Here is a 23,797-nt window from a genome sequence, read left to right on the forward strand (position 1 = left end):
CATGTCAATTCCTGCTGCGGAAATGGGCCAGAATTGCTGCATTTTTCAGAGATGTCTCCATCTCTTAACACTGTGAGAAACGAAATGGGAACACTAAAAAAAACGAATACTAAAGCTAGAGAGCCAAATAAGAAGAAAATTATAGGTTATACAGAAATGATTTTTCACCCCCTACCACCTGGTATTGCTGGTTTAATAGGTGAAATGCTGGTGACATGTTCCCTTTAAATCTTATCCACTATACTGCTACTGTATTCTGGTGTTTTTTCCGGCCGAAATGCCGGCCGGAAAAAATGTGTCAATTCCGCAGCGTGTGGACGAGCCCTAAGGGTTATAAACTTTTTACAAATAAAAATATTTAGTCATGAATTGAAAAAATAAATCAAAAACACTTTTTTGTATTATGCATCATTCCCCAGTTCTCCGATTGCCGCCAGCAATATACAAATCGCTCATTTTTCATGCAATTCGTTTTTTTGTCCCAATGCATCTAAAATAAAACAATGAAGAAACTTTGCAAATAGTCTCTGTACCCTGTGTAGTCCGATTCTGCAGTCATGGGTTTCTTCACTCCCTCTCGCCTTCTTCTTCCTGACCTAGACAGTAGGAAAGTAGAGAGAATAACACATTACTGTCACTATAGAGACACATAGGACTGCAAAGGTGCGCTTTACATGAAACGGTAGAAGATTTTTAGTCAAAGTTGTTTGAAAAATTGCTTAATTATTTAGTTTTTGGAGCAATAAAAAATGTTTGCAAATATTTTTTGCTACTAAATCCAACATAGCTGTGATTATAATACCACTACCAAAGTAACAATGTCATGCTTCTAATGCCCTTGTATTTGTCACGGATATGTCTTTATATTTATAGGGTGTATGTGCTATAGAGACATCCCCTCTGTCTCTTATCATGTAGGTGAAAAGGTTGTGGGCAGCTGAGCCTGGTCCCATACCCTTTCATCATGGGGACTCAGCCTTGATATGGCTCCTCTTTTCACTGGCACACCAATGATGTTGTGCACAAGCTGGGGGGCGGTCATAACACCTTTCTCTCCTACAAGAGATGGGAAGGTGGTGGGCCAGCAAATGTCTAAACCCTCTGGCATCGAGGTGTGGTGGCATAAGCCGACAACAGTAATGGACCCCTATTTTGATATCTCTTAGGCTTCGTTCATATCTGTGTCAGGGCTCCGTTCTGACGTTCCGTCAGTGCCTCCCGTCAGAACGGAGCCCTGACTGAAACAAACGGAAATCAATGGTGATGGATCCGGTGCAAATGGTTTCCGTTTGCCTCAGTTATGCAAGGGTTCCGTCGTTTTGATGGAAGCAAAACCGTAGTCCGGCTTCGTTCACATCTGCGCAAGGGTCCCGTTCCGACTAAGCTTTCCGTCGGAACGGGATCCTGACACACAGAAAACCTAAGTTTTCCATCACCAATGCCAATGGTTTCCGTTGTGCAAGGGTTCCGTCGTTCTGACGGAATCAATAGCTTAGTCGACTATGCTATTGATTCCGTCAAAACTACGGAACCCTTGCACAACGGAAACAAAGGGCCTATTCACATCAGCGTTTGCCTTTCTGTTGAGGGGTTAACCTGACAGAACCCCTCAACGGAAGGGGAACTAAAACCTTAGCTTCCGTTTCCCTCACCATTGATCTCAATGGTGACTGAAACGTTGTTAATGGTTTCCGTTGGTCACTGTTGGTCGACTGCGCTATTCATTCCGTCAAGAACAATGGAACCCTGTCACAACGGTGAACAGACGGAAACCATTAGCTATGTTTCCGTTTGACTTTCCGTTGAGGGGTTAACCCGACGGAAACCTCATACAGAACCCCTCAACGGAAGGGCAATGGTGATGTGAACAGGCCAAAACGGAAACGATTGGCTCCGGATCCGTCACCATTGAAATCCATGGAGATGAAAACTGAAAACTTTGGTTTCCGTTTGTGTCAGTCAGGGTCCCGTTCTGAAGGAAAGCTCAGACGGAACGGGACCCTGGCGCAGATGTGAACGACGGAACCCTTGCACAACTGAGACAAACGGAAACCATTTGCACTGGATCCATCTCTATTGAAATCAATGGTGATACAAGCGGAAACCTATGTTTTCCATTTGTTTCAGTCAGGGCTCCGTTCTGACGGGAAGCTCTGACGGAACGTCAGAACGGAGTCCTGATGCAGATGTGAACGAAGCCTTATGCACGTTCTTCTCTATACCCTCCTGCCTAGTCACAGCTCCCATTTACCAGAACCCACTATCATGAGTTTCAGGCAATAATAATAATCAATCAGCAGTCACGCTGTGAGGTAAATCCAAAGTATTGGATCCCATATTTCTCAATAATCAGCGTATCTGAGAACTTCACATTGGCCATGTCGGTATTTTCCTCTTCACTTGGTCACACTCATATGATGCCATTCACTATCGTTTCTTATGGTCTCGGCTATAAACCTGCTGGTCGTGCAGCTCCATGGTGTGTGTCCAGCCATTGCTTCTCCTCTAATTACCCCAATGCCTCCCCCCTCATTCTCAGGCCCCATCTCTCCCGCCCTTACAACAAGGCGGCAGCAGCAGCAGGGTGTTGCTGTGGATGCTGTCGTCTTGGAGGGGCAGTGACGTCACAGTCTCCGCTCATCAGCAGCTGCAGCTCCGGGGAACATAACAGGAACAGGGACACGGCAGTCACCCCGTTATCAGCGGCGGCCCCTCGTCCTTACACTGGGGACCGCTTCTACAGTACACCGGGCTCCTCAGTAAGCTAGAACCGTCGGTCATTCTGGTGCCATTCATATAGCGCCCGGGTCCTGTGCACTGTCGGGATGTGCCCGGACTGCTGAGGATGACTATGGGCTGTCTCGGAAGCCGGAGCAGCGGGACCGGTGAGAGGAATTGGGATATGTGTATGAATGGTGACATATGTAGCAGCACTTGTGTTCTGCATGTGGCGGTTGTCTATGGGTCTGTGCTTGTGTGTATATAATAACGTATAGCCCAATGATTCACCTGATGAGCAGCACATTACTCCTGTAATAATAACAACCTCCCACTGCAGTGCATGCAATGCTCTATACTGCTCTGCAGGCTCTGGCTAATGCTCTGCGTGCACTACTAGGCAATGCTCTGCAGGCTGTGGCAAATATGGGGGTATGCTCTGCAGGCTGTGGGAAATATGGGGATATGCTCTGCAAGTTATAGCATGGCGGGGTGAATGCTCTGCAGACACTCCAAATAACTTCTGTGTATGAGGACACGGTTGTCTCAGACTACTGTATGTAAATAACATTTTGTAGAATACACCATTACCCCTGGTGTGGTCACTATCCACTTTGGTAATAGCTTCCAATTTCTATTAGTCGTTGGCACTGCAGACAAAAAAAAAAAAGTGAATATTCTGTGAGATTAGGAAAGGGTTAAATCTATAGGTGACCTGAAGTTTTGGTCTCGGAGTCCATTCCAGTAAATGGTCTAAAGTACAGTATTGACTACATTACCACAGAATTTAACTTTGTTCTAGTGCAGAACCTATTATGTACCGGCCATGGCTCCAGTAATGTATGGGTTGTGTCAAGATGGAGTAGATACCATATGGACTTTGAGCTGTGTCACAGCGATGCCTGAGTTTCCATGAAATGGACTGAACATAACAGGTTTTATGACTTGGAAGGATGCAGCCAACAGTCAGTGATTTGGACAGAGTTGCCTGCGACTGTAGGACAATACCTAGATCATTGATGTCCATGCTGGGCACCTGGCATGAGAAATTGATACAAAAGGAGAGGTGGTATTACCCCCTTTAACATGTTGGCACTAAGCATAACCTCAGTGCAAGTATGTAGTATATTATACATTGGAAAAGATAGTTTATAAGAAGTATTATACATACGCTATAATATACAGTCTAGTACAGTTGTCTCGTATATGTTGACCATACCGTATATTCGGCAGTTGGTGGCGAACCCTTCTGACTATTATTAGGGGTCTTGAAAGTATGCACATCAAACAGACAAAAAGGCCACGCACAAATGATGAACGTTTCATAATAGATCTTGCTGCATTTTGTTAACTCTAGCAATGCTGGTTAATGGTCTTGTGCTTCTATAGAATGGGGATAGTGCTCTGCAGGCTTTGGCAACATGTAGTAACTGCTCTGGCTGAACAGGAACTGTGCTTTTTAGGCTTAATATGCTGTTAAAGGAGGATGGGCTTAGTGCTGCGCAGGCTTTGGCAATAGCATTGAAGGGGTTAATGCAACACTGGCAGCAGTGGGCACAGCAGGGTGCTGACCGTGGCAAGGGTGGGGCAAATGCTGTGTAGGTACAGGCAGTAAGTGGTTAATTCTGCGTGGGAACTGGATCCTAAACAGTGATACATTGAATGGCACACTGATGAAAAATGACAGATTGTAGCAATAACAGCAGGGTCTTTTCTCTTTTCTTGGCTGGTGGTCTGGAGCATGCTGTCACCCCTGCTACCTTGTGATTTCCCTCCTTGCCCACCTGGGTCTTACTCTTTGCCTCTAAAGTTGTCCATACATTAGGGATTTTAGGCGTCCGCTTTCTGAATGACTTGTCGTTCATGGCCTGTGAAGGTTGTCATTCCAATGATAAATTTCTGATCAATCTCTGCCTTGATCTGTGGCCTGGTCTGGGCTTCTATTGATGGAGTGCAGATCTGTCATTTGGTACGAAGACTGCACTTGACAACGACCTAAAAAATCCAACATGGCAGATAAACTTTTCCACAGATATCTGTCTCCAGTTGGCAACTGTCAAGATAGTTTGTCACGAAAAGGCGAAAATTGGTCAAAAATGGTCTAAATAGTCTTTTTCGGCCGACCAAAGTGTCTAGTGTATGGCCAGCTTAAAGAGACTCTGTCACCACATTATAAGTGCCCTATTTCCTACATAAGGAGATGGGCACTATAATGTAGGTGACAGCAGTGCTTTTTATTTAGAAAAACGATCTATTTTTACCACGTTAGGATTGTACAGAGGAGTGTATGTGGCTGACCAATCAGCGTCATACACTTCTCTCCATTCATTTACTCAGCACATAGGGATCCTGCTAGATCAGTATGTGCTGTCTTATACTGACACATTAACGTTACTGAAGTGTTTAGACAGTGAATAGACATCCCCTCCAGCCAGGACGGGATGTCTATTCACAATCGGGCATTAAGAAAGTAATTAGCATAAACCAAAATCGCTCTTAACGTGGTAAAAATAGATCGTTTTTCTAAATAAAAAGCACTGCTGTCACTTACATTATAGCGCCCATCTCCTTATGTAGGAAATAGGGAACTTATAATGTGGTGAGTCTCTTTAACTCCCGCACATCTCTTGGTATGTATCACCCTGAATTGTTAGTGGTCAGGAATCCAACTCCCCATTATGTAGAAAGAACTATGATTTTATGTGGAATTTCTAGGTTCAGTCCCCCTTTATTCGCCTGTTTTCCACCTGTACTGATCTCTCTGCCCATAGCTTCTAATGGGACTTGTATTTCTTCAGGTTGTATGCTACTTTTAATCAGTTGACGCTCAGGACATTTTCTGCTCACTTCTCCAGGGGCCTCTTTCTCTCTCATGTCTCCTGGGACCTTTTTGTCTGCACTACAGTAGAGAGGAGGATGGCTGTGTTATATTTATACAGTTTTCCTCTGTGTTGTCAGACATATGCAGCAGTGCATATGTTTATAATCACAGACGGATACAGAGCGGTGCACACGTCCAGGTGATCTCTGCAGCAAACAAATGGACCAGTGGAGATATTGAAGCTAGTGATGCCAATGGACTATGTCTGTGATAAGGGTTCACGGCTTACAGGAACTGAAGAGAATGAAAGCTGATATATAATACAATTGTTGTGCAGATTTGATGAAGATGAATTAGTTTCCTGTGTCTTCATTTACAAATTTTTTGCAGCAGTTTTTATGGTGTTTTTTTTGGGGGGGTGAATGAACATTTCAATTATATTTAGTGGAACTTAGATTCTACGGTGGAAAAAAATCTGTCACTAACAACTTCCCATAAAAAGAATTCTAAATAAAAATTTCCATAGAAACCTTCTCTATTGGTTCCTAATGTTCATTTGCAATATTTAGGTGTGCAGTCGTTGCCTCCTGCAGTATTGCACCATACATGAGAAGATGCTGTTTATTTATTATCAATGTGCATTTATAACCGTACAGAGATAGTAGTGCTGGAAGCTCTTCATTCTCAAGTTGCTGCAGTTCGTGGTGCTGGAAGCTTTGCAGTGCGTCTACGTGGTTTTACTGGCTTATACCCTGCTGATTCCTATGTATTATTCGCAGGATTTTCATGCATTACAGATTTGAAGGTTTGTATGTTGTATACTATTGGAAGCTAATATGTCATGGTTTTCAAATTAGTATCCTTCACGTCTACATGGAGTTACTTTATTTGTGCAGCTTTGTGTACGGTCTCTGAATGATGATGATGACAGATCTCTCTATATGATGCATGTGTATGGTGTGCAATGTGTCTGTGGACACGGTTTCTGCTTGTTGGTGCAGACTAGCATGCAATTCTTCTGCAAGGTTTTCCTGCAGTTGTATCTGCGCTATATTTTAATCCTGCTTGTAGAGCTCCAGTATGGTGTTGCAGGTTACGATGCACCAACCTGCAGGGTTTTGCACATGAACGTTGCTTCAGATTAATACCCAGTGTGTTCCAGTATAGTTTTAGTACACGTAGCATATTGCAAATGCCACACTTTTATTACTAGCAGCACTGAACAGTATTTTGGCCTTGGACCCGGATTATAGTAGAATAGTAAAGGACTAAGAACTAAGAACTAAGGACTAAGAAATATCTTTACTATTTATGCCTCATGACTGTACAAAGAAATAATACCAATATGGTGCACTGTTTTGAACCGTTTGGATGTTTTCTATGGACCTCTATTACTGATCCTAATATACTTGTCTCCATGAAACTCTATTGGGAAAACCCTGTTTGCATACGACGGAACATTAATTTTCTTTTACATGACTGCGTATAGAAAAACGACAGTATAAATATGCACTAACATTCGCTGCGCATTCAAGACTCTTTCCATAAAGACCCCGTACTGATCCCAAATAGGCTTAAAGAGGCTCTGTCACCAGATTTTGCAATCCCTATCTGCTATTGCAGCAGATAGGCGCTGCAATGTAGATTACAGTAACGTTTTTATTTTTAAAAAACGAGCATTTTTGGCCAAGTTATGACCATTTTTGTATTTATGCAAATGAGGCTTGCAAAAGTACAACTGGGCGTGTTTACAGTAAAAGTACAACTGGGCGTGTATTATGTGTGTACATCGGGGCGTTTTTACTTCTTTTACTAGCTGGGCGTTAGGAATGGGAGTGTATGATGCTGACGAATCAGCATCATCCACTTCTGTTCGTTAACACCCAGCTTCTGGCAGTGCAGACACACAGCGTGTTCTCGAGAGATCACGCTGTGACGTCACTCACTTCCTGCCCCAGGTCCTGCATCGTGTCGGCCACATCGGCACCAGAGGCTACAGTTGATTCTGCAGCAGCATCAGCGTTTGCAGGTAAGTAGCTACATCGACTTACCTGCAAACGCCGATGCTGCTGCAGAATCAACTGTAGCCTCTGGTGCCGATGTGTCCTCGCTCGTCTGACACGATGCAGGATCTGGGGCAGGAAGTGACGTCACAGCGTGATCTCTCGAGAACACGCTGTGTCTGCACTGCCAGAAGCTGGGCGTTGTGAAGAGAAGTGGATGATACTTCTCGTCAGAACGCCCAGCTAGTAAAAGAAGTAAACACGCCCAGATGTACACACACAATACACGCCCACTTGGACATAACTTTAAACACGCCCAGTTGTACATAAGCAAGGCTCATTTGCATAAATACAAAAATGGTCATAACTTGGCCAAAAATGCTTGTTTTTTAAAAATAAAAACGTTACTGTAATCTACATTGCAGCACCGATCTGCTGCAATAGCAGATAGGGGTTGCAAAATCTGGTGACAGAGCCTCTTTAAGGGCATAAGCTCTAAGGCTAGATTCAGACGAGCATGTCCGTTTTGCGCCCGCAAAAAACGCAGCATTTTTCCAGCGTTGCATTTCCGTGTGCCATGAGTGTGTGTGTTCCGTGTGGCTTCAGTTGTTGTCATTGTTTGTGCACATTATTTTAATCTATTTTTTTTAACTGCATTTCTTTAGCAACTGGTGCGTGAATCACGGACTGCACACGGATGACGTCTGTGTGCTGTTCGTGATTTTCACACACCAATTGACTTCAATGGGCAGCCAGGTGTGTGAAAATGCACCAATATAGGACATGTAGTGAGTTTCACGCAACGGACTCTCGTTACGTGAATACTCTCGCATGTGTATATAGCCCCATTGAAATCAATGGGACCGTGTGCTGTGCGTTGTTTCAACACAACACACTGACGAGACTCACGTTCATGTGAATCTGGCCTAAGACTAATCCTTTATTCGTGTGGGGTGTAGTTAAGGTATGTGATCACACTTTTTTTATTTTTGCAGTGGAAGGCTATTGGGGACGTATGCTACTGTATAAGCGTACAGTGGCATACGTCACGAATAGACTCCCACTGTTAAAAAACAAAATGTATACTGTGCCGTATGCCTCTGTGTATGAGAGCTCAGCAGACTATGCTTTCCTAAACATTGAAAATATAAAGGTATGCTGACGCACCTGTGTATGCCGTATTTTTCGGACTATAAGACGCCGTTTTTAGCAAGAATAAATCTTGCTAAAAGTCCCTGCGTCTTATAGTCGGCAGTCAAGGGACCCGGCAGCGCCAAGCCCCCTGACCGCTCCTTGCTTAACCCCTTTCCGACCCGTGATGTGCCGGCACATCATGAAGCGGGGAGGGGATGAGGTTTGGAACGGAGCGCGCTCACGTGCTGAGCCCGCTCCATACACTGCAGATGTAAGCTGTGTTTTACAGCTGACACGGTGCTCTAACGGCCAGGAACAGCGATGGCGGTGTTCCTGGCCGTTTAACTAGTTAAATGCCGCGGTCAATAGCGACTGCAGCATTTATAGGGGTCTTCCCACGAAGGACATTTATAACATATCCACACGATATGTCGTAAATGTCTATAGATGTGGGACCCGCACCTATCTCTAGAACTGGGCCCCCTAAACCCCGTTCTATCTTACCCGGCTACAATTCCTGGTTACATGGTCGAGTTACGGAAATAGCGTAACTCGCTGAGCTACGCTGTTTCCGTAACTCCCATAGAACTGAATAGTAGTTATGGAAACAACGTAGCATGCTACGCAGCTTATGTAACTGCCATTCACTGCTATGGGAGTTATGGAAACAGCGTAGCTCAGCGAGTTACGCTGTTTCCGTAACTCATCCATGTATTACAGTGTATTGTACCAGCTGGTTCAAGTCCCCTAGGGGAACTAATAAAATGTATAAAAAATAAAAGTTAGATCAATTTTCAGGAGTGTAAAAAAATGTTAACGGTATGTGCACACGTAGTGACAAAAAACGTCTGAAAATACGGAGCTGTTTTCAAGGGAAAACAGCCCCTGATTTTCAGACGTTTTTTGAGCAACTCGCGTTTTTCGCGGCGTTTTCGCTGCATTTTTTACGTCCGTTTTTGGAGCTGTTTTCATTGGAGTCTATGAGAAAACGGCTCCAAAAACGTCCAAAGAAGTGTCCTGCACTTCTTTGACGAGGCAGTCATTTTACGCGTCATAGTTTGACAGCTGTCAAACGACGACGTGTAAATTACAGGTCGTCTGCACAGTACGTCGGCAAACCCATTCAAATGGATGGGCAGATGTTTGCCGACGTATTGGAGCCGTATTTTCAGGCGTAAATCGAGGCATAATACGCCTCGTTTACGCCTGAAAATAGGCTGTGTGAACCCAGCCTAAAAGTGAAAAAAACGCACAATGTAAAAATAATAAAAAAAATTGGTGTCGCTGCGTCTGTAAAAGTCCGAAATGATTACAATGTAGCATTATTTGACTCACACAGTGAACGGCGTAAAAAAAATAAATTTAAACCTCAGAATAGTTTTTTTTGGTCATCATAGCGCTAAAAAGTATTAAATAAAAAGTGCTAAAAAAATCGTATGTACCAAAAAAAAATTGTGCTAATAAAAACTACAGCTCGTCCCGCAAAAAATAAGCCCTCACACCGCTCAAACGATGAAAAAATATAAGGTATGGCTCTGAGAATGGGGTGAAACCGAACAAATTATTTTTTTTTAACCAATAGGTTTTTCTTTGTAAAAGAAGTCAAATATGAAATTTTTTTCTATTGTCTAAAACCTGGGTGCGTCTTATAGTCAGGTGAGTCTTCTAGTCCGAAAAATATGGTACTTAAAGGGGTTTCCCACGAGGGACATTTATGACATATCCACAAGATATATCATACATGTCAGATAGATGCGGGTCCCACCTCTGGGACCCACGCCTATCTCTAGAACTGCTGTTTTTCACCTCCAAGTTTACCCACGTTCGCCTGAATAAGGCCTAGGTGGTAGTTCTCGCTTTGTTTTTTGGCGCTGATTTAGACACGGAAACCACGTCTGAATCCTCGCCAAGAAACGCCCCAAATCCCCCTCCCCCATTTCAATGGGAGGCAGAGGCTTATTTTTTCCTGAGCAGCTTTTGGCTGCTCGGAAAAAAAAAAAAGTGTGCCATGCTCTTTCTATAAGCAGTTTTTGCCTCTGACCTCCGATTGAAATCAGAAAAAAACTGCAGCGCTTATTTTGAGTGTTTTTTTGCGGCACGGTTTTTGCATTAGATTTGACTATTAAAAAAGTGGGTAAATAAAAACTCAAAAAAATGCAAAAAAAAAATGCTGGGAATATCTGACTCAAAGTTACTGAAGGATTTTTTTCTGACTGACAAAAAAAATGCAGTGTGAACTCCCCCTAAGGCTCGCTTCACACTGGGTGTTTTTGTTGCGTTTTTAAAATGCGTTGTATTGGTAGATAGATAAACTCTAAGGCCTTATTCATACAGTGCAGTTTTGGTGCACTCTTTGAAGCCACAACCAGGAGTGGATCGTAAAGAGAGGGATAGTATATATAAAAGATTCTACTTCTGTTATTTTAAATATACTCCTGGTTGTGGCTTCAAAAACTGCACAAAAACTGCACTGTGTGAATAAGGAATTATGTCGCTCAATAGGATTTCATCAACCAAAATAAAAAAATGCAAAAAAAAAAGTTCACAGTGTAAACCCAGCCTAAATATTTTTTTGTTTTTAACACCTAAATTTCCAGACTTCCCAGCTTAGAGGAACAGTGGTGGGAACTTATATGGCAATGCCTGACTTTCCTTTGGTGAAAACCTGTAGGGCAAAGTTGTTCTCATGATGTACCCTATGCGTTTACGAAGCAATAATTAGGGTATGTTCACATGTAGAGTCAAAAACGTCTCAAAATACGGAGCGGTTTTCAAGGGAAAACAGCCCCTGATTTTCAGACGTTTTTTGAGCAACTCGCGTTTTTCGCTGCGTTTTCGTGGCGTTTTTTATGGCCGTTTTCGGAGCTGTTTTCATTGGAGTTTATGAGAAAACGGCTCCAAAAAAATTCAATGAAGAACAGCTCTAAATTACGGCCGTCAATGACGCCTCGCGTCAAGGACGAGCAATTACGTCTGAAAACAGCTCCATAACTTCAGATGTAAATGCAGTTTACGTGTGCACATACCCTAAGGGTATGTTCACACGCTTAACAAAAAACGTCAGAAAATACGGAGCTGTTTTCAAGGGAAAACAGCCCCTGATTTTCAGACGTTTTTTGAGCAACTCGCGTTTTTCGCAGATGTCCTGAACTTCTTTTGACGAGGCTGTCATTTTACGAGCCGTCTTTTGACAGCGACGCGTAAAATGACAGGTCGTCGGCACAGTACATCGTAAAGCCCATTGAAAGTAATGGGCAGAGGTTTGCCGACGTATAGGAGCCGTTTTTTCAGACGTAATTCAAGGCGTAAAACGCCTCCATTACGTCTGAAAATAGGTCGTGTGAACCCAGCCTAAACATTAGTACTGTAGGTAGTAATAGAATCATCTTCTAAGGCATTAGTGAATGTTCTTAATTTGAAATAGTAACAATAACCGTTGATCATAACTTCTCAAGGCTGGGTTCACACGACCTATTTTCAGGCGTAAACGAGGCGTATTATGCCTCGTTTTACGTCTGAAAATAGGGCTGCAATACGTCGGCAAACATCTGCCCATTCATTTGAATGGGTTTGCCGACGTACTGTGCAGACGACCTGTCATTTACGCGTCGTCGTTTGACAGCTGTCAAACGACGACGCGTAAAAATACAGCCTCGTCAAAAGAAGTGCAGGACACTTCTTTCAGACGTAATTTGAGCCGTTCTTTTTTTTTATTTTTTTTAAAACATCATTTTTATTAACAGTTTTCACATTTTCTTATAAACATTCCACGCAAAGGTTGCGTCATAAGTGCACAGCACTCAACTGTCATCAAATTAACATTGAATTAAACACAACATAACATGACATACAAACATGGCATAAGTGTCGATCTTCATATAAACAGAAAACATGACTTCCCCCATCCCCGACACGACTTAGGTCATCAATGAGTAGCTACATTTCATTTATCCCCTGACTAGATCAAAGTTGCAGACCCCCTAAAGTGCCTGCCAAGAGCTGCGTATAATACCACGCTGTGTGCCGGAAAGGCGTAACAATTTCCACTACCTCGGCCACTGTGCACTGCGATTCTATGAATATTTGCCATTTAGCGAATAACTTCTTGATTTCCCGTTTCCTTCCGTCTTTCCACCTCCACCCTCTCAAGAACTAATAACTGTTTCAGGCGAGACACTATCAGGTCTAACCCCGGCGTGTCTGTTTCCAGCCATTTACTCAGGAGGCATCTCAAGGCGACCAGTAAAATCGTGTGCGCCAGCAGGGGAGGAGATCTCACCCCTCGAGCACCCTCTTCCTCCGGCGGTCGCGCCTGATGGAACAGCAGCGATTGAGGCGTATTTGAGCCGTTCTTCATTGAACTCAATGAAGCACAGCTCAAAATTTACGGCTGTCAGAGAAGCCTCGCAAAATGCGAGGAGGAGCATTTACGTCTGAAACGAGGCAGCTGTTTTCTCCTGAAAACAGTGTCTTTTCAGACGTAAAAGGCACTTCTCGTGTGCACATACCCTAAGCCTCATGCACACGACCATAGTGGTTTTTACTATCTACGAATATGGATCCGTAGTCATCCACATATCTGGCACCCTTAGATGGTCCGTAGTGCATCCGTATTTACGGATCCGCAAAAAAAAAAAAAGGCTACAAATTATGTCATCAACATGTCACAACCCCTTGAAAAGATTACATGATCAGGTTCCATTTTCTTGGGGAATCCCTTAGGAATTCCGCAATTATGGACAGCTACGGATGCACATCGGTAGCCGTCCGCAATCTTGCAGGCGTCCTTTACTATTGCAGACAGGAATAGGACATGTTCTATATTTTGCAGATCATTTCTATGGCCCGGACACACATCTGTAAATATACGGATAGGTGTCTGTGGCCTATAGAAATAAATGGGTCCGCAGATTATCTGTAATTACCGATTATCCATATTCTTGCGATCGGAAACCAGCACCAGTTTGAGCAGAGCCTAAGATAAGTACAAAAGAGATAATATAAACCCTGCCTGACCGTCCACTGTCGTTTGACGACGGGCAGTCCATGTCCTGAGTCTATAGTGATATATTTTGCCGTTGCTGTAGAAAAGGCTTATGTGCGCTCATGCTCTAAGCAGGAGCTGTACTTAGAACAGCTTCCTGAGTACGGCCAGAATCAGAGAACTCAGATCCCAGCCGTTTAATAGCTGCAGTCCATCTGGTCATTAAAGGCAACATTTTTTAATAAAAAGGTGTATCGGTGTGTTTTGTGTAACTTTGTAAATAAAAAATTATTTTTACTCTTTTAGATACAGCTGCTCTTTATTCTCTATACAGAGTAGCTGTATCTAGCGCTATTCACTGAATCAGTCAGTCCCACCGACCTGACGGCTTCAGTGGCAGCGGGTCCTGCATGTCTGTGACACGCAGGTTCCACCTGTCAACTATCACATCTACGTTATAAACTTAGGCTGGGTTCACACGACCTATTTTCAGACGTAAACGAGGCGTTTTAAGCCTCGTTTTACGTCTGAAAATATGGCTCCAATACGTCGGCAAACATCTGCCCATTCATTTGAATGGGTTTGCCGACGTACTGTGCAGACGACCTGTCAAACCTGTCAAACGACGACGCGTAAAAAAGACGGCTCGTCAAAAGAAGTGCAGGACACTTCTTTGGACGTAATTTGAGCCGTTTTTCATTGATTCCAATGAACAGCTCCAAATTACGGCCGTAATTGACGCCTCGCAAAACGCGAGTAGCAATTACGTCTGAAATTACGGAGCGGTTTTCTCCTGAAAACAGCTCCGTAATTTCAGACGTAAATGCAGTTATCGTGTGCACATACCCTTAGATGTGATAGTTGACAGGTGAATCCTGCCTACACTGAACCCGTCAGGTGTGTGGGACTGACTGATTTAGGTCTAGGCGCACTATACAGCTGCTCTGTATACAGAATACAGAGCACCTGTATCTGAAAAAGTAAAAATAATTTTTAATAAAGTATTTACAAAGTTACGCAAAACACACTATACACCTTTTTTATTAAAATAATTTATTTTGCCTTTCAAAAATTTACATAGCCTTTAAGGGTATGTTCACACGTACATGTTCGATACGCCTGAAATCAGCTCCTGAATATCAGACGTAATGGCATGTGCAGGCGTTTTTCGCAGCGTCCATTACAGACGTAATTGGAGCTCTTTTTCTATGGAGTCAATGGAAAACGGCTCCAATTACGTCCCAAGAAGTGACAGGCACTTCTTTGACGCGGGCGTCTTTTTTACGCGCCGTCTTTTGACAGCGGCGCGTAAAAAAAAAATGACCGTCGGCACAGTACATCATAAAACCCATTAAAATTAATGCGCAGATGTTTGCCGGCGCTTTGGAGACGTATTTTTGGACGTAATTCGAGGTTAAAACGCCCGAATTACGTCCGTAAATAGGGTGTGTGAACCCAGCGTAGCTGTATCTAGCGCTATTCACTGAATCAGTCAGTCCCACCGACCTGACGGCTTCAGTGACAGCGGGTCCTGCATGTCTGTGACACGCAGGATCCACCTGTCAACTATCACATCTACGTTATAAACTTAGGCTGGGTTCACACAACCTATTTTCAGACGTAATGGAGGCGTTTTACGCCTCGAATTACGTCTGAAAAAAACGGCTCCAATACGTCTGCAAACATCTGCCCATTACTTTAATGGGTTTGCCGATGCACTGTGCCGACGACCTGTCATTTTACGCGTCGCTGTCAAAAGACGGCTCGTAAAATTACAGCCTCGTCAAAAGAAGTGCAGGACACTTCTTGGGACGTTTTTGGAGCCGTTTTCTCATAGACTCCAATGAAAACGGCTCCAAAAACTGACGTAAAAAACACAGCGAAAAACGCGAGTTGCTCAAAAAACGTCTGAAAATCAGGGGCTGTTTTCCCTTGAAAACAGCTCTGTATTTTCAGACTTTTTTTGTTAAGCGTATGAACATACCCTTAGGGTATGTGCACACGTAAACTGCATTTATGTCTGAAATTACGGAGCTATTTTCAGGAGAAAACGGCTCTGTAATTTCAGACGTAATTGCTCGTCGTCACATTTTGCGAGGCGCCATTGACGGCCGTAATTTAGAGCTGTTCTTCATTGAATTCAATGAAAAACGGCTCAAATTACGTCCAAAGAAGTGTCCTGCACTTCTTTGACGAGGCAGTCATTTTACGCGTCGTCGTTTGACAGCCGTCAAATGACGACGCGTAAATTACGGGTCGTCGGCACAGTACGTCGGCAAACCCATTCAAATGAATGGGCAGATGTTTGCCGACGTATTGGAGCCGTATTTTCAGGCCTGAAAATAGGTCGTGTGAACCCAGCCTAAGGCTTTTTCAGGCCTTGTCATTAAGGGGTTGAACCTGACACTTACATTGTTCTAATATTTGCACATTAATATGTGTAAACCGAATGCATATAAAAAACATTTGCATTATTTAAACAGTTAACATTTTTTTTCAGTATTGACAAGCGGGTTGTCTAGCATGTGATGCAAATACATTTAATCAGAGCAAGTATAGCAAATTATTTTTATCCATCCTACATTACTTGGCACTGTCACTTCCTGTCACATAGACCTCCAAGAGCTTTGAGAGCAGCTGGTCAATTAATGGCTACAGGCATGAGCAAGACGACCTGACTGTGATTATTATTATTGAAGATCTGCGCCACAAAAAATGCAGTCATCACTATTCATGCCCTTATTGTACTGCATTACATGGACTATTTATTCTCATATTCGGTACTCCTCCTTTTTTCCATTAATGTATACAGACTACATTGGTATTGCACTTCTCTTTTTAAAGAGGCTCTGTCACCAGATTTTACAACCCCTATCTGCTATTGCAGCAGATCGGCGCTGCAATGTAGATTACAGTAACGTTTTTATTTTTAAAAAACGAGCATTTTTGGCCAAGTTATGACCATTTTTGTATTTATGCAAATGAGGCTTGCAAAAGTCCAAGTGGGCGTGTTTAAAGTAAAAGTCCAAGTGGGCGTGTATTATGTGCGTACATCGGGGCGTTTTTACTAGCTGGGCGTTCTGACGAGAAGTATCATCCACTTCTCTTCAGAACGCCCAGCTTCTGGCAGTGCAGACACAGCGTGTTCTCGAGAGATCACGCTGTGACGTCACTCACAGGTCCTGCATCGTGTCGGACGAGCGAGGACACATCGGCACCAGAGGCTACAGTTGATTCTGCAGCAGCATCAGCGTTTGCAGGTAAGTTGATGTAGCTACTTACCTGCAAACGCCGATGCTGCTGCAGAATCAACTGTAGCCTCTGGTGCCGATGTGGCCGACACGATGCAGGACCTGGGGCAGGAAGTGAGTGACGTCACAGCGTGATCTCTCGAGAACACGCTGTGTGTCTGCACTGCCAGAAGCTGGGCGTTCTGAAGAGAAGTGGATGATACTTCTCGTCAGAACGCCCAGCTACTAAAAGTAGTAAAAACGCCCCGATGTACGCACATAATACACGCCCACTTGGACTTTTACTTTAAACACGCCCACTTGGACTTTTGCAAGCCTCATTTGCACAAATACATAAATGGTCATAACTTGGCCAAAAATGCTTGTTTTTTAAAAATAAAAACGTTACTGTAATCTACATTGCAGCGCCTATCTGCTGCAATAGCAGATAGGGGTTGCAAAATCTGGTGACAGAGCCTCTTTAACTTGATCCTCCTACAATTGACATCTGCCTTTAAAAGCAGCCACTCTGGGTTCGTTTTCAGCATCTTCTAAAGATGTCGAATAGTATCAGATTAATTTTTCCAAATGTGATGAACCCTTGTTATCACCCCTTTACATACACATCCGACTTATTCCCTAACTTTGGCTGTTAGGCTAGGGCTACATGGCAATAATTGTTGCAAGACTGGCACTGCATATCAACGTCGCAGGTAGATGTGGCCAATAGACAATCATCGTGTTGCAGTAATAAATACTACATTAAATATATGCACATGCATCTAGTAAGCAATGTCCCTAATTTTGATCTCACGTTTTCACATCAGATTTTGAGTCTACCTTTGTCATAGACTATTAGGCCTCATGCACACTTCCATCGGCCGTTCAATGGCCGCTAATGACTGTTCCGTGACTCACGGACCGCAGACAGATGGCTTCCGTGTGCAGTCTGTTGTTTCATGGACCAAATCAATGCAAAAGCCGAGACTGTTCGTCAAAAACGGGTAGGAATAGGACCTGCCCTATGTTTGACGGAACGGCCGCGCGGTTCCGTTAAAACAACGGAAGTGTGCATGGCCCCATTAAAATTAATGTGTCAGGGTGCTATCCGTTAAAATTACGGATAGCACCCTGACAAAAAAAACTGAAGTGGGCATGAGGCCTAACGTACACGCTAAAAACATAGACAAAACCCCCTTTCCGCCGCTGCAGTTTTTCGGATTATCAATTTGGTTTTTTTGCCTCTCCACCTTCCAAAAGTCATCATTTTTTTTTTTTCTGTTGATATAGCCAAATGAGGGCTTGTTTTTTGTGAGACGAGTTGTAGTTTGTCACAGCACCATTTATTGTGCCATATAATGTACTGGGAAACTGTTAAAAAATTCTACTTTGTGGGATGGAATGGAAAAGAAACTGCGATTCCTCCATTGTACAAGAAAAAAACTAATTGTTACAATTTGTTTTGTGTCGCCACATTCTGAGAGCCATAACTTTTTTTATTTTTCCGTCGAATGGGTGATATGAGGGCTTATTTTTTGCAGGGAGAGCTATCCTTTTTATTGGTACCATTTTGGGGTACACGAGACTTTTTGATCACTTTTTATTCCATTTTTTTGCAGGAGATGAGGTGACCAAAAAAAACGCAATTCTGACATTGCAAATTATTTTTAACGGCGTTCATCATACAGTTTAAATAATGTTATATTGTATTAGTTTGGACTTTTACAGAAACGGTGATACCACTTATGTAATTTTTTACATTGTGCTTGGGGGAAAATGGGAAAAGGTTTTACTTTTTTTTTTAACTTTTAGTTATTTAACTTGAATAAAGTTTTTTTGTTTTTTAATAAACATAACTGTGTTAAACTTTTTTTTATTAGTCCTCCCAGGGGACTTGAACCAGTGGTCGCTGGATCTCTTGCACGATATACTGCAATACTAATGTATTGCAGTATATTGTAATTCTGACAGCCTCCTATCGGCACCCTGCGAATGCATGAAACATCAGTGCGGGACGCCCCCTGTTTCTAGCCGCTTAGATGCTTATTTTGCTATTGATTGCAGCATCTAAGGGGTTAAACAAGTGGGATACTGCTCGTTACACTAAAGTGTCAGATGTTACATACATCCGACACATCCCCCACCCGATCACTGCTGTATATATAAAGCGGATGTCGGGAAGTGGTTAAACTTCTAGGCATCCATTTGTGTATTTTTTTTACAATTACATTAAAAAACGTATACATTTTGTAAGTGAACCCTTTGTTTTTTGTCACCAGCAGACAGGGTGTGTTAATAGGAAAGGGTTAAAACTTATTTATTTTACAAAGAAAATTATTAGGAATTGAAAACCTGTCGGTCTAGCGTATGCAAACGTATGCACACATCACCTATTGATTATAATGTAATTTTTTTTTTTTAAAGTCGTCGCATATATAATTTTTTTGAAGGACAGAATAGTGTAGACTACCATGCAATTCTGTCCTCCAAAAAACAGTTTTCCAAAGTAAAGGAGGGGAAACGTAGTCAAAGTATACTCTTTTGGACTACGTTTCACCCATTAATGTCTATTGATCCCTGAGAATCCCTGTTTAGGCTTCGTACACATCTGCGTCCGGGCTCTATTCCGATGTTCCGTCGGAGCTTTCCGTCAGAATGGAGCCCTGACTGATGCAAACAGAAAACAATATGTTTCTGTTTCCATCACCATTGATTTCAATGGTGACGGATCCGGTGGCAATGGTTTCCGTCGTTTTGACGGAATCCATACCGTAGTCGACTGCTCTATTCATTCCGTCAAAACAACGGAACCCTTACACAACTGAGACAAACTGAAACCTTTGGCACCGGATTGTCACCATTGAAATGGTGACGGAAATGGAAACCTATGGTTTCCGTTTGTGTCAGTCAGGGCTCCATTCTGAGGGACAGCTCCGACGGAATGTTGGCATAGAGTCCTAACGCAGATCTGAACGAAGCCTTAAATGTGTTTCGTTTTTTTTCATATTCAAACGTATGCGCTCAACTTGGAGCAGAAAGGTGATGTGAACAGTGCCTCAACATTTTGCAAAAAAAATATTTGACTGTGCATTTGCATCTGCATACTATCCGCAATTTCAGAGCTGCAATTGCGCATAGTATAGGGCACATTATATCATATGGGCCAATGCACTTGTGTGTGTGCACAGTCCGTGAAATTTTTCAGCCCGTCCGTGCCGTAATCACAGACAGTGCACACAACTACGGTCGTGTTCATGAAGCCTAAACCATAGATCTCTTTAACAGTTTTTGCCAACCTGTGGGACAAATTGTCTGGTCAGACAGTGGGCACTCTAAAAATTCACCAGGTTATCAAAGATGGAGAAAGTTCTAAAGCTGTTCAGTCAAGAAGCCAGATAATTTTAACTGTACGTCGTCGCGGGAGGTTACTTCCCGCATGAGGACGTACAGTTACGGAGTTGTTCCCGGTGCACACTGCCGATGACAGTGTGCATCGGTACCCGGGAGGTCAGCTGTTTCCGCCATCTCACACCCTGCTGTTGTTGGCCAGCAGTCCATCGCCGCTGATTTTGGCAATTAACTCTTTAAATTTTTAAGTATTTAGGGGTTTGTAGCACATTAGCACCCACCCAAGATGCGATCGCAGGGGGTGCCAATGGTTGGCATGGCGTGTGCCAGCCTCCAGCTGGTCCTCATAGCCTGTCAGTGACGGTCAGAGTCACAATGACAGTTATAATACATTACACTACGTAGGTGCTGCAGGTCTTCAAGTTCCCTTTTTTTTTTTCCTATAATTACTTTATTATAGGGGAAAAATTTAAATGTCAAAAAAAGTACACATATTTGGCATTACCGCGTTCGTAATGACCCAAACTATGAAACTGTTATTTTTCCCGCAGGGTGAACACTGCAAAAAATAAAAATAAAAAACAATGCCAGGATCGCTATTTTTTTGGTCACCACACCTCCCAAAATATAGAATTAAAAGTGATCAAAGTGTCACATATAGTGTTGCAAAATAATACCAATAAAAACTACAACCCGTCCTGCAATAAACCAAGCCCTTATTGGTGACTAATATGGTGACATCAAAAAAAAATAAGTTTCTTAAACGTTATTCTATTGTGCCAACGCTGCAAAATATAAAAAACACACACACACACATATATATATATATATATATATATATATATATATATATACACACACACACACACACACACACACACACACACACACACACACACACACACACACACACACACACACACACACACACACACACACACACACAGACACAGACCATAGGATCAAGTAACGGCACCAGGACTTCAAGATAAGAAAGGTTCTTTGACGGACCGAAACGTCGCTGCTCTCTTGCTCGCTTGAATAAATCCACCCTTTTCCATCAGTCTTGAAGTCCTGGTGCCATTACTTGATCCTATGGTCTTTGTATATTTCCAATCGGGGAAGTGATTCTCTGGGTAACGTGCACATGGCCTAATTTATAGCGGCTTTGAGTGCTGTGTTCATTTGAATTGGGATCATATATATATATATATACAGTGAAGGAAATAAGTATTTGATCCCTTGCTGATTTTGGAAGTTTGCCCACTGTCAAAGACATGAACAGTCTAGAATTTTTAGGCTAGGTTAATTTTACCAGTGAGAGATAGATTATATTTAAAAAAAAAACAGAAAATCACATAGTCAAAATTATATATATTTATTTGCATTGTGCACAGAGAAATAAGTATTTGATCCCCTACCAACCATTAAGCGTTCAGCCTCCTCCAGACCAGTTACACGCTCCAAATCAACTTGGTGCCTGCATTAAAGACAGCTGTCTTACATGGTCACCTGTATAAAAGACTCCTGTCCACAGACTCAATTAATCAGTCTGACTCTAACCTCTACAACATGGGCAAGACCAAAGAGCTTTCTAAGGATGTCAGGGACAAGATCATAGACCTGCACAAGGCTGGAATGGGCTACAAAACCATAAGTAAGACGCTGGGCGAGAAGGAGACCACTGTTGGTGCAATAGTAAGAAAATGGAAGACATACAAAATGACTGTCAATCGACATCGATCTGGGGTTCCATACAAAATCTCACCTCGTGGGGTATCCTTTATCCTGAGGAAGGTGAGAGCTCAGCCGAAAACTACACAGGGGGAACTTCTTAATGATCTCGAGGCAGCTGGGACCACAGTCGCTAAGAAAACCATTGGTAACACATTACGCCGTAATGGATTAAAATCCTGCAGTGCCCGCAAGGTCCCCCTGCTCAAGAAGGCACATGTACAGGCCCGTATGAAGTTTGCAAATGAACATCTGGATGATTCTGAGAGTGATTGGAAGAAGGTGCTGTGGTCAGATGAGACTAAAATTGAGCTCTTTGGCATTAACTCAACTCGCAATGTTTTGGAGGAAGAGAAATGCTGCCTATGACCCAAAGAACACCGTCCCCACTGTCAAGCATGGAGGTGGAAACATTATGTTTTGGGGGTGTTTCTCTGCTAAGGGCACAGGACTACTTCACCGCATCAATGGGAGAATGGATGGAGCCATGTACCGTCAAATCCTGAGTGACAACCTCCTTCCCTCCACCAGGACATTAAAAATGGCTCGTGGCTGGGTCTTCCAGCACGACAATGACCCGAAACATACAGCCAAGGCAACAAAGGAGTGGCTCGAAAAGAAGCACATTAAGGTCATGGAGTGGCCTAGCCAGTCTCCAGACCTTAATCCCATTGAAAACTTATGGAGGGAGCTGAAGATCCGAGTTGCCAAGCGACAGCCTCGAAATCTTAATGATTTACAGATGATCTGCAAAGAGGAGTGGGCCAAAATTCCTTCTAACATGTGTGCAAACCTCATCATCAACTACAAAAAACGTCTGACTGCTGTGCTTGCGAGCAAGGGTTTTGCCACCAAGTAAGTCTTGTTTGCCAAAGGGATCAAATACTTATTTCTCTGTGCAAAATGCAAATAAATATATATAATTTTGACAATGTGATTTTCAGTTTTTTTTTAAATATAATCTATCTCTCACTGGTAAAATTAACCTAGCCTAAAAATTCTAGACTGTTCATGTCTTTGACAGTGGGAAAACTTACAAAATCAGCAAGGGATCAAATAATTATTTCCTCCACTGTATATATATATGCGCATAATAAAATAAAATGTAATTTATAGCACACAGTGAACACTGTAAAAAATAAAGATTTTAAAACGGCAAAATTGCTTTTTTTTTGGTCACCTTAGTGTTGTATGTACCAAAAAATGTTACCAATAAAAACTACAGCTCATCCTGCCAAATATAAGCCCTCACACCTCTCAATCGACCAAAAAATAAAAAAGTTATGGCTCTCAAAATGTGGTGAAACAAAACAACTTTTTTTTTATATCAAATTAGATTTTTCTTTGTAAAAGTAGTAAAAAAAAATCTGGAGATTCATCTGCATAAGGGGGAGGGGGAGGGGGAGGGTTTGCTGCTAAATTATATTACTCCAATATAATAAGATGATATATGCTGTTATATTTTTCACTATCTTAGGGCGGATTTACACGAGCGTGTGCTTTTTTGCGCACGCAAAAAACGCAGCGTTTTGCGTGCGCAAAAGGCACTTAACAGCTCCGTGAGTCATCACATAGGATGTGCGGGTGCGTGATTTTCACGCAGCCTCCATCATTATGACACTCTGTTTGGATGTTTGTAAACAGAAAAGCACGTAGACTTCCGGTTCCGGCGCTGGGATGTGAGGACGGCGTGAGGTGAGCTCCCGAGACCCGATCCCCCGAACCTCCGCTGCCACACACACCCGCAAAATAAACCTACCTCGGCAGTTAGCTGGAGGCACGGTGAGAGGGCACAGATAGTGCATGGAGCGGTACCTCCTCAGGA

The 23,797-nt window shown here is 42.8% G+C and overlaps 1 protein-coding gene across 2 annotated transcripts in view; it reads left to right on the forward strand.

The window, feature by feature from the left end:
- Window positions 1-2,522: 2,522 nt before the first annotated feature.
- Window positions 2,523-23,797, forward strand: part of FAM131A (family with sequence similarity 131 member A) — a 129,216-nt gene continuing 107,941 nt past the window's right edge. Inside the window, exon 1 of one of the 2 annotated variants that reach the window (XM_075861907.1) lies at window positions 2,523-2,885. In XM_075861907.1, the coding sequence (XP_075718022.1) occupies window positions 2,846-2,885 (40 nt within the window). In that variant the 5' untranslated portion in view covers window positions 2,523-2,845. The remainder of the gene's footprint in view (window positions 2,886-23,797) is intronic. The other variant, XM_075861908.1, reaches the window with a different exon arrangement.

This window comes from Rhinoderma darwinii, chromosome 4 (genome assembly GCF_050947455.1).
Source record: "Rhinoderma darwinii isolate aRhiDar2 chromosome 4, aRhiDar2.hap1, whole genome shotgun sequence".
NCBI classification, from domain to species: domain Eukaryota; kingdom Metazoa; phylum Chordata; class Amphibia; order Anura; family Rhinodermatidae; genus Rhinoderma; species Rhinoderma darwinii.